Here is a 16,661-nt window from a genome sequence, read left to right on the forward strand (position 1 = left end):
CTGTAGACAAACACTCAGCTAATTGAGCCTAAGAAGCATAGAGGCAATTTCTAAATAGTATTAGTAAATACTAGTAAGTACTACTACTGCTTAGAACTACTACTAACAGATATAGTGTGAATACTATACTTTAATAATTATTTGTTTTAATGAGTATGATATATGAATGAATTATTTAGACGCGTGCGCCAAATTCGCCAAATGAAATCAAAAAGACCGTTCGAAAACATTTGCTACAGTTTGCTGGCATGTAGACCCTGATGAGATTTTAGCTCAGGCATTTCCATTGACTTGCTATTACAATGTCACCTGCAACCAGTCAGAAATGTCATGTGAGTGATATTAGAAAACAAAACCTTTTAAAATATACTTTCATGGAGCTACACTAATTTCAGTAATTTACTTCTTGTTTTGAGGAATTTTTCAGTCCACAACTTCTTTCACTCAGTCTCCTCCATCTGCAGTGAGACACAGCTTTCTAATACTTGAGTAAACTAAAAGTACTGCAGTAGGAACAGTCAGCATTTTTGATACTATGTACTGTGATACAGTTATTGTAGCCACATCATTGTCTCACAGTCACATTGTTTAGAGACAAAGCACGCGGATGAAACAAAGGCTCATTTTCTGGGGTCTTTGTGGAACAATAGTTGTGATTGTCTCATGTCACGTTGTTAACTGAAAATGTTGAGCTGGTGAAAGTCAGCAGACGCCCAGACATATCCCACTGCTCCATGGTAGAATATTCACAGTTTAAAAAAAAAAATCTTATCATGCTGGGGTGAAATCCCACATTGTTCAGACCAGATCAGACTACATGGAAATAGTCACTGAGGTTGTCATTTTGTTTTGTAACATTCTGGCAACAGTGACACTGAACTGACAGACTCCACTACATAGAAGGATCTAGGTTGGGCCAGTGGTTGTTAACAGTGCAGGGATGACACACAGACAACAGAGTTCATTTATTAGCACTGCTGAATGTGTGAATCATTAAAATGTTAGCAAACTGCACCAAACCAAGTTGAACAAATGACATTTTTAGCCGACGCTGATGCAAAGCCTCAATATGAGCAAATTTGATTTACAGTTGATATTAGTTTTCCTTCAAAACTGAAAAATGTCTCTTTGAGCTGACAGTGCCACAAACTGCACTTTGATAAATGAGGCTCTTTGTCAGAGCAGAACAGCACATGTGGGTTGAGGGAAAACGTCAGCTGAGTCTGACTCCACATCGAGGAGAGGACAGCAGCTTAGCGGTACGTCTTCCCCACAACAAATCAGTCAAGTTACCACAGGCTAAAAGAGTGTGATCGTATCTGTTTTGAGGAAATATTTAATATCAATTAATGTAATTGTAATTGTTAAAGGATTGTGTAACAGGAGTGGTTGTTCCTTTAAACAATGTTGTGTTACAGTTGTACTTTTTCTTGTCTACATACAGATACTATATATCATATCATGCCTGCCTGTTTTACCTTCTTGTAAACTTTGTGATTTCCCACATTTCCCAGAATACTTTTTGGCAGGTGCAGGAAGTGTTGTTCAGTTGTGTAGCCTCCTTCTAGGTGGAGTAATATTGATGGTAATAGTCTCCTGGTTGCATGCATTTTGAGGAATTGCAGCAGCTGTATTCTGATCTGTATCCTACTTCTGCGGTTGCAATGGAGTTCTCACCAAATTCTGACATTAACCAAATCCTTATCCGTGTTTTTTAACATCACAAAATATATCAACTAACAAAAATGAACCTGACATCCAAATTGAAATCACTAACTGCTGCTTTATAACGCAGGGGATTTCCCCTTAAACTACAAGAAAATAAATATTGCTGAGCAGACAGACAGCAAGGATCAGTTGGTGGAGCTGAACCACAGTGTAAAAGCAGTGGAATTGGCTTGAGGAAGACCTGAAGGTGGTTTCAAGATTCTTCAAGATCCTTGAGGGTAAAAAGTAATGCTGTTGGAATCTGCTGAGAAACCCCAAATGCAAAGACATACAAAAAGACTGGAAATGTTTGAGAAGCTGGAAAAAAAGAGATGTTTCGTAAAGCATATTGGTTTAGAATTTTCCCTCCTAACCACACACAGACAGCTGTCTGAGAGTTTCACACAGAAGAAATCTGCCTGAGTAAGATGGATGCTGCAGGATTTTGCGGTTAGGAGAAGTTGATGACTGTCTTTCACTTTTAGTGTCTGTGTTTATATTTGGATTTTGGGCTCTGATGTGGCTTCGTGTTTGTGAATTAGTCACAGATCTACTGTATCCTAAACAGGGCTCCTCTCCTCGCATGCTAGTGCCTAATACCAAGTCAGATAGTACAGTTATTATCACTCTAGTAGTTAGCAAGTTGAAACTAGCATTACAAATGCAGCCACAAATGAAGTTCCTGTTCAGACAAAGTTTTCTTTGAGTAGATGACTGAACTAGGATTATCAAACTGGTATTTGATTATTATTAATGATGCAAATATTTGCCTCCTCTGGTACTTTGCTCCCTTTTGTCACGGAGGCTGCAACACAAGAAAGATCCATGACTTCTGTGTAGGTACCTCTATCTCAACTGAAAAAGCACAGAACACAATACTGCTGAGAAGGAATTGTTTAATTTCTGAATGCTTCGCTGCAAGAAAGTCAAAATAGCCCACTTTGTTTGACTGTCTGAGTGTCGGAATTGTCAAGTTTTAAATGTATTCACTATATATAACACTCCTAAAGTTGTCCACAAAAAAAAAAATATAAGTACTGAATGTTTATTCTGTCGGGAATACTGAGCTTTTCTGTGTGGGCTCTCTCCAGGTTCTCCTCCCACAGTCCAAAGACATGCAGGTTAACTGCTGACTCTACATTGTCCGTAGGTGTGAATGTGAGTGTGAATGGTCGTTTGTCTATATGTGTTGGACTCTGCGATGGACTGGTGATCTGTACAGGGTGTACCCTGCCTCTCACCCAATGACAGCTGGGATAGGGCTCCAGCCCCCCATGACCCTTAATGGATAAGCGTTATAGATGATGGATGGATGGATTGAATTACTGAATAAGGGAGTGATGTGGATACAGCCAAGGTCTTAAACTGACTCGTGACAGTGATAACTACCTAATATACACACTATAAAGCAGTTTTCATCCAGGTTTCAGTAATATCAAAGAGTGCATGCACTTTGCTTCAATCTAATGGTACCTCGTTGTCTCCTCACTCCACAGGGAGTTGGACTCAGCCATGGAGCGCCGGCTGGAAGAGATGGAGAGGAGGCTGAAAGAACATGTGGACCGTCGCTTGGATGCTCTGGAGCAGAAACTGGAGAAGGCCCTGCTGAGCGCCCTGCCGCTGGTCGCCCTTAACCAGGGGGGTATGAGCAGTTCAGCGGGAGGACCAGCATCCACTGGACCTGTGGAGCAGACCGCCCCAACACCAGCCATACACTGAGTTCAGAACCACTAAAAGACTAACTTAACATGTAAGCTGGAGGCCTTACTGCCCATGGTCCTCCTCAAACCAGACCTTAGTGTCAGAGGGGAGCCAGAGTAGGACACAGACACTAACAAGGAGACAGCAGGAGGTGAAAGGCTGAAATGGGAAATATGGGCAAAATTAACACAATAATTGCAATAATCTGCTAAAACATAAAGCTATGTTTCAGTAGGTGGCAAAAACCATCACCAACACTGAATTCTCCAACTGTGGAGATGGTTACTGTTAAACTTTTATCTCTAGTAAAAAAGCAAGTGAATGCAACACTGTTTGACAGCTGAAGTGAATGTCCTGGATGTATTTTACAATTGTGAACATGATGTAATAGTTTTAGCTACTGAAACAATGAAGTTATAATTACAGAAATCCCATGTTCAGATCACCACAAAAAAAAACAAAAAAAAAAACATGACCTGTGGCTGCAGTGCATCCTGGGCAAGTTTGGCCAGAAAATCAAGTAAAATTAAGCATGGCCAGCAGGGAACCTTCTGCTGCAACCTAGCTGCAGTGTTATGATCTTATCCTTGTTATTGTTGGCAGGTTTTAACAGAATTATTATTTCCATGCAACACCAGCAGAACACTCATTTATTGACAACAATGTGCATTTAAACGCTCCAATTTGTCCGTCCAGGTTTCGTGATCCAGATGGTCACCCAGTCTTCAGTTGTGTCGTGACTAACAGTTATTCTCATTCACAGTTTGCACTGTAACTGCACTGATCTGCTGCGGTTAGTCAGGCCTGAATTGTTCAGTGAATACACATAGTCCTATTACAGGAGTGTGTATAGAGGGTGTAACTGATTAAAATGTATTTTAATATGGCACTGTAATGTTTTAAATAATGTACATGTCTATAATATATGTAAACCATGAAGTGACTGTTTTGACATGTGATGTGAATGGTTTTAATAACTGTACTGACGTAAATAGCAAATAAAAATATATTTATACAGAGAGATGTACTCTTTATTGGGGTTGTTTAGTAACTGTATTTATTCTACAGTACTTCTTAAAACAGAGAAAAGTAAATGTGCAAGAAAGTACATGACGTTCGGAACAGAAAGAGGAAAGAAGAAAAAGTGAGATCATTCTATGGTGAGCTAGGTAATAACTTGTAAGCGCTAATTGTCTCACTTTCCTAAATTATAAAGTTGACGACAGAGGGTACTTCAGAGGATAAAGGATGAATGAATGATGTGGGATTTTGAAGAAAAACACTAGTTTTATGCAAAAAAGTTCTAAATAACATATAGCAGAAGTAACAGTAAGATAAGAAGACTTTTTGGATAAATGTGGCAGCTGTAACAATCAGAATCTTGCCAGCTGATTTGATATCTTTGGGCCTCAATAAAACATATGAGTCAGAAAATACTTTTAAGAGTAGACAATGCTGATTTATTGATATTTCATGCGAGCAACAATGGCCATTTGAGGAAAATGTGAGAATGAGTTTTCCGAAAGGTAAAATCAACTTAGTCGATGTTTCCTGCCAGGCCTTCCAGTAACACTGAGTCATAAATGGGTCAGAAATGAACCATCAAGGTCACTGAAAGTCTTCCTATGTGGAGAACCACAGCAGTTAGTCCAGTCCAACACATGCAGACATCTGAAGGGAATCCTGCTGCATGGAAGGCCTAGCTCCCAAAATATAAAAAGAAACAGAAGAGATGGTTGATGCCAAGGTAATTTGCAGCGAACCAACTGACAGCTGTGTGCTGATTCATCAGAAATGAAATGGGTCACAGATTACATAAGGAGGACACCAAATTATAAAATGATGTGCGGATGTTTTGTCAGGCATGTGGAGGACATACACTGAGTCAGCAGTGGAGAGTTCTGGAAGAAAATCTGCTCTGTCTATCAGGACAAACCGGGTCACTGGTTCCATTCTCATCTCATCCCTCTGGGGTTGGAGAAAAAGGAAAACTCTCCGCACATCTTCTCCTGCTGGTAAATGTCATCTATCTGCATTCCAGGAGGTATTTAGGAATGAAAAGTTGGAGCTCAGTTTTGAATGGTGAACCGACTTTACCTTTCAACCCAACTGTGGCAGCTCTTGAGCCACGTCTGCATTACAGTTGGATAACACAATTTCTGAACGTGGCCAAGCAAAGTTAGCCGGTGCCTGAGTACAGGAGATTTAACATTTGCAGAGAAAATTGTGTTTCCCCACTAGACTCTTTTTGTTAGCTATTAAAATGCTTTAAAAAGTGATGATACTGATTATCTGCAGAATATGTGTCATTTGAGAGTACAACCATTTGTTGACCACTTAATGGATTTCTTGGAAACAGCAGTCTCAAAATAAAATAAAAATGATTGATCTGTGGGAACAAACTGTACAAATCATTAAACTCACTGCATACATTTGTAATTTGAGGGACTGTGTTTAACTACAGACAAGGCACCCATAGGAAATACCATTCTTTTGTTTTGCTCATGAAAAGTGACTGGGACCTTTATTGATCTTATGTGCGGCCCTCTTATCATGCACTGTAGCTGCTGAATGCTAACACATAAGTCACATTTCAATCTTTGAGATGCTAAAATCTTTCTAGCCGGAGCTACAGTAGATTAATAGATCCCCATTTACACTAGAGGCTCTCTGTGTGAACACCCATGGCTCCAGCTTACATCAGTTGACCTCCTGCATGAACTTGCAGAGAGCACACATCACTAACCTCACTGTGTTAACTGTGTCAAGTGTTATGTAACACCTTTGTTCCGCTGGGCCCTCACAGACACACACACACACACACACACACACACACTGGGGCCAACAGATTGTGTCATGCTGTGTTGAACTCAGTGTTTCAGTGTGTAACATGGCACAGAGGGAGGACACACCAGAGTCACAGAGCAGGGAACACAATGTTTGAGAGATGATGGAGTTCTTTTTCTAACTTGTTTTCTTGGTCTCCTTGTGAACAGAGCTGGGCTGCTGGGGGCGTACTGGTGTTCAGTTTCTTCTTCAACATCTTTAACAAAGACATTGTTTATTTTATTTGGAGCCCCCACCTGTAACTTATGGACTTCATTAAGGAATAGCTTTAAAATGTTGTCATGGAAATGAGAAAGCTCGTTTACAGAATATTCAAAGCTAGCGTAAGTCTCTGCTTATTGTTAGTTCTTTCTGACATTGACTGACAGTTACTCTGTCAACACTATTAATAAAGACAACACTTTTAAAAATAATTTTATTCCCTTTTTTGAAAAATTGTCATCAAACACATAGAGACAAAAACACTATTAAAAAATATTCCATCAAGAACATACACAACAAAACTAAGGTAACCTGCAGTAAGTGCTTTGTAGCAAAAGATGGAGTTAGTAGAATATAAAAGGTCAGTGATGATGGAAAGTAAATGGGGATTAGAGAAAAAAATAAAACTAACATGAGAAGCACGACAGCAGGGTTGAAGTTTCCCGGGGTAATGAAGTTGGACCTCTGAAGGTGTGTGAGCATAATAGCAAGGAAGGGAAGGGAAGTAGTCGTACTAATAATTACAAGTTCTTAAACGCAGTATGTGTGGCCCTGGACACACATACTCCCTATCGGTCGCTTGTTTTTTTTTTTTTTTTTTCAAAGTGTTCGTGATTGAGTTGAAAAACACTGAGAGCCAGCTCGAGATTGGTCGACTGATCAGGCTGTCGAGTTGGGTTGGTCGCTCAGTCAGCTGTGAGGTCAAGGCTCGATCTCCTCGGGGACGATGGTGAGGATAACGTCCTCGTTGCCTCGCCTCACCACCATTCGCAGGGTGTCGTCCTGCTTTATGGCGGCGCTGACGTCACTGGCCGAGGTGACTCGCTCGCCGTTGATGCTGATGATCACATCACTCTCCTGCAGGCCACCTCTGAAGGCCAGAGAGAAAGAAGAGTAAAGGTTAACCATGGTAGACAAATATTGATCTGGACTCAGAACCTTTTCTAAACATTTTCTTTATTAAAACAACACATTTAGCAGATGTTGAAACCCAGGCTGAGTTATGCATGCGCTCTCTGAGTGCTTCCTAGCTGTTCAGTGTTCACAGTATTCAGGTGGCTCATGAGTTGAACCCATAGTGGTCTCTTTTTGTTCTTTAAATCTAGATGCTTCACCTCTTAAGCTGATGGAAATGATGCCAAAGAGAAATCAGGATCTATGAGAGAAACGGTTTGTCCTCCCTGCGGGAGTTGGACAGTCTGGGTGGGAAACACTCACCATTCTAGCCTTCACTGCCAGCTTTCAGCCCGGTTCCAAAAGCAAAACAGCAGCTTTAATACTTGAAGTGAACTTTTCCATATCCTGCAGTCTTTGCACACGCAAAGTTCAGATCTAATAAATGTCCTTTCAGCAAGATCAGACTCTCATCCTGACTCCTGCCTGTGTTCCACATAAACCCACCAGACAACAAGAAAACAGACTCTACCTGCTATTTTCTCAGGTGGAACACTGTGGTTTGCTTTTCATGTGGATACCACAAAACTTTCCAGGGAAAAAATATATTCTGAAGGAGCGAGTCTACAACCACCTAGCATGCACCTCTCCATCTATTTTCACATGGGAAAAGCTTCATTACTGGATGTGAACTTGTCACTTGTGCTTTTTCTGGCATGAAAATCAAACTGACTGACAGATGATTAATGCAGATTTGAACATCCCAGGATCTTTTAACCTACTTGTCAAAATACAGCTAGTTGATTTGACAAACTGGCAAAGACCACTGCATAATGTGTGAACAAGGAGCAACGAGAGAGCCACTCACGCCTCAGCTGGAGTCCGGCTGATGACCTCAATGACATACGCCCCGGAGGTAACATCTGGGAAGTCTGACTGCCTCTCCTTCAGCTCCTTAGCCAGGCTGAGGTGAGAAAAGCAGCCAAAAAATGAGCTTTTTCTTGACACACTGGTCTGATTTTCATTAAAGCTGAAGGCATGATGCATTGTGACTAATTCTAAATGACATCATATAGAGGATTTCTCTGATTAACTGTGACACCCTTGTAAAACAGCAGATTTAAAACTTGACTGATGAAGTATCTTGTTGCTTTTAATCACTCAGTCACCATGCACATCTTTAATCAGGGTCAGGTTAACAGGTTCTTCTGAACGGACGGATACAGATAGATGCTAAAATCAGACGAACTGAGACAGAACCTGAACATAACCCAAAGATGTGTTTAATGTCACTTGTACATCATAATCATCTACCGGGATTTGAATGTTCTTAAAGGACCATACCAGTATTTCTTCCATATATTAGCATGTTAACTAGAAATAATTATATTAATTATATTATAATTAATTAGAATTATATTTTATGTTATTGCTGACCATTTTTAAAAGCATACTTTATGTCTATCCTTCTAGGGAGTCATTTGTTTCAGTTTCATTCATTCATTTCATTATTTCATTTGTGTGCAGTGCATTACTATGTGATGAAAAATAATGGTGACTAAATGTTCATTGTAATAAATTACCTAGTTAGTGTTTGTTAGCATCGTGTAGGAAATTTAACTGAAACAAATGGCTTCCTGGAGGGAAAGTCTAAAAATCTAAAAAACAATGGGATGACTGGGAAAAACAGTCATTAGTAATGTAACATATAGGCAGTTAGTGGGCTAAAACCCACAGCCATGGTTAAAATTTATGAGCTTTCATAAAGTGAAGCTGTTTTGGTGTTTTCTGGGGAGTTTCCTACTCTGACCAACACTGGAGGGTCAGCTTGGGTGTTACTCTGACCTGTAGGCGATGGATGTGGCCTGTGTTGACTTACATTCCTATTCAAACTGGTCATTTGGCAGCAGGTATCTAAAGCTGAGGTCACTTTTTCGATATGATCACCACCCTCGTTAAGTATGCAAGTCAGGACTGAGAAACACCCATATCTTGGATCTGGGGAGATTAATCAGACCGTCTGTCTCACTGCAAAAGGTCTCTCAGAGAAATGCAAAAATTATTCTAATTTATCAATACATCATCAATACATGTATGAAAAATTGAGGACTCAGTGTTTTATTACACTGAAGTATTTGATCAAAACCTTAACTGTCATATTCAGGCCTGTTTTATTTCTCTTCTTTACCACAGAGAAGCCAAAACTAAATAAGTGTTGCAGCATTGTGTTGTTGATAAAAATACAAAATGCTCGTCTTTGTAGGTGAGGTGCTACCACACTATTCATATGCACTATTTACATATAGTATTGTGAATGTGTAAATTGAATATCCAAAGCATGATATAATCAGAAACAGGAACTTACGTGGGAGTGAGACTCATCATTCTAACACCAATGTATTTCTTCTTTGGGGATGTTTTACCTGGAAACCAAATCAAATATGGTGTTTGATTAGATGACTTTGAATATTTACCCCATACCCCACTGGCATTTTGGAATTAAGGTGATGTCTAGTAAATGCCTGACTTAAAATCAACAAATAATATCTATTTCTCAGATATGGAAGGCAATCATTAAGCCACAATCTTTGTGAAATCACACTGTGGACATATTCTGCCTGAAACTGAAAACTTTGTCTGTGTCCACAAAACATAATGTGCTAAAATGATGTTATAATATTTTGAAATTGTTCAGTAACAGTAACATACACAAACATACCAACAGATAGAAAGCTCTAAACTGTGTGTGTTGGTGGAGAGAAAATAGACACCAATAAAACACATATGCTTTTAACATATTTTTGGCCCAGTAGGGGAAATTCAATTAGACAAAGCTACATTCTATTGCTGTCACTTCCCTTGCTGTTTACTGTAAGATAGATTACAGTTATCTCTTTAGCCTTTATTTTCATCTTTATTTTATTGAGAAATATAAAAATACATCTTCTGATAATGTTTATATATGAAACGTCAGACAAGCAGTAGCTACATCTAATAGCAGGAAAAAAGACAGAAATGCTACAAGCCTCAAGTTTATCCTAACAAAGGGCTTTTGTCTTCCTCTCCAACCTCAGTGTTAAATATATCCATCTAAATGTTACATATGTGAACAGCCAACTCAATCTTTAATCTTTAAGCGTCAGCCATATGTAAGGAATACATTTCTATTCTAGTTGTACGTGTTACAAAATGTGAGAAATCACATTAAACACCATCATTGCATGCTGTCCTCTCCTTTCACTGGCCCCGTCTCTGTCCCTGACGACGAGATTATAATGGAAAAGAACAGAGCTGCAAACCTTTGGCCTGTCTGTCGTGTGACTCTGCCAGGAACTGTCTGATCTTGTCTGAGGGGATGGCAAAGGAGATTCCTGCCGTGACCTTCAGAGTGTTGATGCCAATCACCTCTCCATCCTGCAGAACACACACACACACACACACACACACAAATCAATTTGCCATCATTCTTTGAATGCCCCAAAGTAAAAATCAAATTTCCACATGAAGCTTATTAAACCGTTTTTCTGACGCCACATTGTTCTTTGCTGGAAACAAGGCCGGCTGAAAACAAACTCATAATCACAGTCAGCTGTGGATAAGATCCATTTGCCAAGCATTACCTAAACTCTTTATTTACCTTCCCTAATAAGGACTTTATGGGCCTTAGTGTTTGTTTATATGAGATTGCGTATATCCCTGTTTTGCAACATATGGATGTGGTGGGACCACAATTAAATTAACTTGAATCTTGGGGTGAGACAAACAACACAACCAGTTACTGTTTTTAGACAAAACATTCAACTTCAGCTGAGCTGTGATGATAAAATGATTTTATCTTATCAATAACACAAATATTATCATATTCCAAATCTAAGTAAAATAAAGCAACATTTTAATAAGCATCACTTTATGTAGTGTTGAAATAGCTTTCATGGTGGGCTGACCACTATTTGAATACTATGACACAAAAATCTGCATTTAAAAGTAATTCACTGAAAACACTGAGTTCTTACCAACATCCTAAATCCTGTTTAATATAATTATAGCAAATTACTCTTCAATTAAAAATAGGGATAAAGTCACACATGATGTATAATCAAGTCGAGTCAGGGAACATCTTTGGAACCAAACAGTTTCCTGCAAGTTTTTCTTCACTTACCAGATTGACTAGTGGTCCTCCTGAGTTGCCATACTGCAAGAAAGCAAATAAACAAACAAACATAGAACATAAGAGCAAAGAGGCAGTCAGGATTATGAGTAATCAGGAAACAGTGGAATTGAAACTGAATAACCTCAGACTGCATCAAACAACTCAAACACACACATGGCTATCATAAATGTAAACATGCAAATAATTTAGGTCACGTTCAGTTTTGCAGAATTTGGAGACTCTTGCTGAACCTCATGTGTCTGTTTACTCTCCCCGCAGTCTTTTCCCGCCTCAGGGTCTGTCTCCCTGCTTGTCTGTCTCAGTCTCTTCACTTACATTGATGATGGCGTCGGTCTGGATGTAGTCCATGTCAGAGTTGCGAAGGCCCAGCTCCTTGCCTCCCCTCTGGGTGGTGCTGACGATGCCGGTGGTGACGGTGTTCTGCAGGGAGAACGGGCTGCCGATGGCGACCACAAACTCACCGGGCCGCAGATCCGCCGACCGGCCGAGCAGCAGCACTGGCAGCTTCATCTGCAAAGTTAATAGACTGTGTTATTTTATATACAAACTGCTGTACTGTTTTCTTTGTTACTTATAACTGTGCGCCTGCAAGATTTTTTTCTCTTGCATGCCTGTCATGTTAGTTTTGCTTCACAAAACTGTTGTTTAAGCTGTTAAATAATGTATACTGTATTTGCACTGGTCCAATCAATGTATTTCTGGTTTGATAATTAATAATTAAGAACAATAATGAACTTTTCATTCAAATTTGGTAGAGAAATCAGAATCGGAAGCACACAGATGTAGGTCCATGACTGAAGGAACACCAGCATGGTTATAGGACAGTTGGCAGGTCACAACACAGCACACACACACATACACACACAGTGGTAAACAGCAGTTTATTCTCTCTAAGCTGTTGGATGCAGACGTGGATTTCCTGTGGAGAGCTGAGTCAGCTCTCAGTCTGGATGAGGCTTCTCTTCATCCACAGGCCAAACTCTTACCAAACTCTAAACTGTAAATCTCCATTGGTGATGTTTCACTTCAGCCCTGCAGCCTTGTTTCCACCAGGACTGTTTGTGAGACTTCTAACTGTAATTTACTTTAACTGTAACTCTGGCCTAAGCTACCGCACATTCACACATACACTCTGGTTCATTCATAACAACTACTACAAGCATCTTCACAAAGGCTTCACTCAAACTTATCTTACACAACCTTACCTGTTAAATGTTTATAATAGTTACTGAACTGAAAACAAGTTTTCAAATGCATCACCACACAACCATAACACAACCATGCAAAAAACTAAAGTAAAATGAAGGAATTGTTTCTGGCTCTGGTTTCCTGAAACTCAAACTTGTAACAGACTAGGAAATGCAAAAAGGCTGGGAAAAGTATAATTGTATTTAATGGGCTAAAACATGTTTGCTTTGGTTTTTATAATCCTTAAGATTTTGCCAACATCTGTGGTTACTGATGCAGCAACTTCATTTTAAAAATGTGCTCTTGTGGCCTGAAGGAATAATGCACCAACCATGAACCACAGTGTCTCTTGTTTGAATCAAGCCAGGGACCTTTGCTGAATGTCATTCATCATCATCATCTCTCTCTCTCTCTCTCTCTCCCTCTCTCTTCATTTTCTGTCATTCTCATAAAAAATCACCCACAAAATACTTCAGTAAAACCAGGCTACTGTCTGTACTTTCTATTCCCAGTCGTAGATTTCTCATCTTTTCCCATCATATCAATGAACATGTGGTCAATTGGCAGCTTTCTGCAGTTTCTTGCTTCCTCTTTGCCAGACTGTCCTCATGTTAATGTGCAAATAAGTAAAAAAAACACAGCCAGAAAGAAAAAAAAAAAACAGAAAAAATTAATCAGACCCATGTGTCATTACAGCATGAGTGTGATGTTCTTTTGTGGTCTGGACAAATTGCTACGATGGGAAAAGAAGTAAAATAAAATCCAGAACAAGTCCCACTAGATCAGTCTGTGAAGACCTGACTTGTTGTTTGTGTGACTGTAGGTCACAGCTCTGCCTGCATTTCTGATGGCTCTGAACTGGCTCATAATATTTGGTTCTCTATCCTTGTCACTGCAGTTTCCAGCACTGTCACATAAAAGCTGACTGTGCCTGTCTGCTGTTTCAAACACACACCACACACACACACACACACACACACACAAACGTGTTATGTTGCTACTGAACGTGAACAGCCCAGTAAAGACTTTTAATTTTATTACTCCTCATCTCGCTCAGTGCCACTTTCTCTCTCTCTCTCTTCATCTGTCTGTTTTACTTTATTAAAACCAGGAAACTGACTGCAGACTACTGTTTCCTCTGCTGCTGCTAATTTTCCTCCCCCAGTGGACATACAGTCAGAAGTATGTGCCAAACATTTTGGAAATTCAAATTTTTTACCGTGTATTTACCTTGATTTTACAAGATAAATACAAGTGGCATTAGCCCCTTGTGGTTTGGTACAAACACAATCCACCTCCACTGACTCATTGAAAGGAAGAAAAACGTCTTTAGAGATTTTTTTTTTTTTTATCCTGTGTGCTTGCTGTAGATGTGTTCGTATAGGTGATGCCAAGATGCGAAGCATGAAACCTGGGTGCCACCTCTGCAAACGTCAGACGTAGCTTTTCTCACTTTGTATAACGGAGCGGTGCTTCCTGCATTCAATTCAAGACTTTGGTGCTACAGGGCAGATCAAGGCAACTGTTCATTCCTGCGTCTAAGCCATGGTGAAACCTTACACACCGAGCACTAACTGAGCACTTGTACTGTCTACTGGACCAGTGTGTACGATCTGATACATCCTGTCAACAGTTTGCAGACTTCTCTTTTATAAAGGTGGTTTAAGTATAAAAAGGAGACATTTTTTTGTTACAGGACCAAAGCCACTGACAAATACTGGGAGCAAAGCTGGACCAACATGATCTTAAGACACTTTGGCTTTGGCTCCAGCACTCAGCCGATGTGTTTGCTGACTGGCCGACCCTCCGTGAACCGTGTGCTGGCGTGCCACACGTCGTCCTACTAACCTACTTCAGCCCCAGATGTGACGCGCGATAGAAAAACTGCAGACATGTAGCAGCCGTGATTTTAGGACCCAACTTTCATCAACACCACACTCCACCGAGCATGACAAGCGTCTGTTTGTCTGTCAGCGTGTGCGTGTGTGTGTGTGTGTGTGCATCTTGTTTCCCTGCTGATGACAGACACATGTGTTGCCCATTTCCTCTGTTAAGTAACAACCCTGAAGACTCTGACCCACTTTTTGTACGGTTTAGTAAGAGAGAGAGAGAGAGAGAGAGAGAGGTAGAAATACGTGTATCAAGGGAGAAAGAGAAGAAAGGAGTGACAAAGTGAGAAGGAGAGTAAGATGGAATGAATGGCACATGAAGTGAAGCAGAGAAAGAAATTACAACACGCAGAGAAACAGATGCAGAGACATGTGACAGATGTGAATGTATTCTACACCTCAGGGCAGCTGTAATGTGATGAAGATGTTTCCAGACAACCACAGAGGATGAAACTCAATCTGAAACTTTCTCTGTCTTTTTCTGAGTTTGATTGACATGCATGAAAAGCGTGCCTGAAACCACAGATATGCTCAACACCCTGGCCTGTGGAGTCTGTGCATCACGTTAATGTGAGTGTGTGTGTGTGTGTGTGAGAGAGAGAGAGAGAGAGAGAGAGAGAAAGACAAAGTGTGTATCTTGTGGTCTGGATGAATCATGGCATATGAGCAAGCAAAATAAAATGTGGAGCCTGAAACAGAAATCAAAGTTTCATTGTAGCCTCACTGTGCCTTCTGTATAAATCTAATTCTGTGAACACTTTCATCCAGGTCAGTAAAATGGAATCATGTTTAAAATGGGCTGCTCCAAATAATACTTAATACAGCCAGTTTCCTCTCAGTGGAGCAGTAAAGTTCCTGAATAACATAAAATTCACGCTTTGGTACAAAAAGCAGGATTTTATTGAACAATGCTAATGTCTTTGAAAATAAATAAACATGATTCTTATCTGTGTATTAATTGAAACTATATCATCCACATGCATGCATTTGTATGCTTTTGCAAATTTTACATTTTTGCAGGTTCAGTGTTCAGTTAATTAAGTGGAAGCGTACCAGTGGAACTCTGTCTTTGTTTTACCTTAATTAGTTTCACATTTACATGACTGTTTCCAGGAAAAACATGGGATATTATTAAAAATTTGTTTGGAAATTACAGACCCATAAAATAAAGATGAACGTGAATCATCTTAAATTTAGCGGTTTATTAATCTTATTACTGCATATTTACTTATTCATTCATTTTTTTTCTTTCTTCATTTTAATAAACCCTCCTGTGTGCCTGCAAGATAAGGACACTGAAAAAGAAGTTTTAACTTAATTCATACATAGATTAATAGAGCACTTATATAATAAATCCCAGTGGGAAACTGGGTAAGTTATTCTAATGAGGTCAATCCCTACACCAGCACAAACACACACACGAACCAACTCTCTCCATAAATCACCATCAACTATATACACGCATAAACAAAGTGAGCCATGGTGAATGGATTCATTCAGCTGTTCTAATCAGAGCTTTACTCCATCAGTTAAACATAAAGATCCTCTGTTCGCCTGTACTGAACCACAACCAGATCTTGAACCGTCTGAAGCCTCCATCCAAAACACAGCCTGTGGGCTCCACCCACCAAGAAAATGACCACGTTTCCCGCTCTGTGGTTTTCAGGATGACAGCATTTTGTCCGAGGTGAGATTACAAAGCCGAGGGCCCGTGTTCAGCGGTAATTTAAGAGATGCCAACACAGCAGAGTGCAACAGGCAACCAAACACAAAGACCACAACAAGAACAAACCAGTGGTTTTGTTCATCCCTCGTCTTCTTCTCTTGTCTTTGCCTCCTTTCATTATCTCTCACAGCTTCATCTGCCTATCTTCTGTCTGCCATTTCTTTACAGTAGCAAAAAGGATGTTTCTGAGGGTTTTATTGCCTCTCACAATGACATGAATTCAAGTTCTGTGAGCTGGCCCCAGTGCATTCTCACATACCGTACCCCTCATGCTATCTGCTAATGCAGTTTGCTTTTACACAACAAGGTTTTGAGGTCTCTGTTTCTTCTCCACCCC

The 16,661-nt window shown here is 39.9% G+C and overlaps 2 protein-coding genes across 3 annotated transcripts in view; one reads left to right on the forward strand and one right to left on the reverse strand.

Annotated features, from left to right (window-relative positions):
• Positions 1-4,427, forward strand: part of lg23h10orf88 (linkage group 23 C10orf88 homolog) — a 27,157-nt gene extending 22,730 nt beyond the window's left edge. The window contains exon 9 of the mRNA XM_051066394.1: positions 3,204-4,427. Within this exon, the coding sequence (XP_050922351.1) occupies positions 3,204-3,426 (223 nt within the window). The 3' untranslated portion in view covers positions 3,427-4,427. The remainder of the gene's footprint in view (positions 1-3,203) is intronic.
• A 2,229-nt stretch (positions 4,428-6,656) lies between these two features.
• The window catches only part of htra1b (HtrA serine peptidase 1b), a 72,093-nt gene continuing 62,088 nt past the window's right edge, over positions 6,657-16,661 (reverse strand). For both annotated transcript variants that reach the window (XM_051066384.1, XM_051066383.1), the window contains exons 5-10: positions 11,837-12,031; positions 11,510-11,542; positions 10,650-10,764; positions 9,716-9,773; positions 8,219-8,314; positions 6,657-7,327 (exon numbers count right to left, since the gene is read on the reverse strand). In XM_051066384.1, coding sequence (XP_050922341.1) covers positions 7,159-7,327; positions 8,219-8,314; positions 9,716-9,773; positions 10,650-10,764; positions 11,510-11,542; positions 11,837-12,031 — 666 coding nt within the window. In that variant the 3' untranslated portion in view covers positions 6,657-7,158. The remainder of the gene's footprint in view (positions 7,328-8,218; positions 8,315-9,715; positions 9,774-10,649; positions 10,765-11,509; positions 11,543-11,836; positions 12,032-16,661) is intronic.

This window comes from Lates calcarifer, linkage group LG23 (genome assembly GCF_001640805.2).
Source record: "Lates calcarifer isolate ASB-BC8 linkage group LG23, TLL_Latcal_v3, whole genome shotgun sequence".
Lineage (NCBI taxonomy): Eukaryota > Metazoa > Chordata > Actinopteri > Centropomidae > Lates > Lates calcarifer.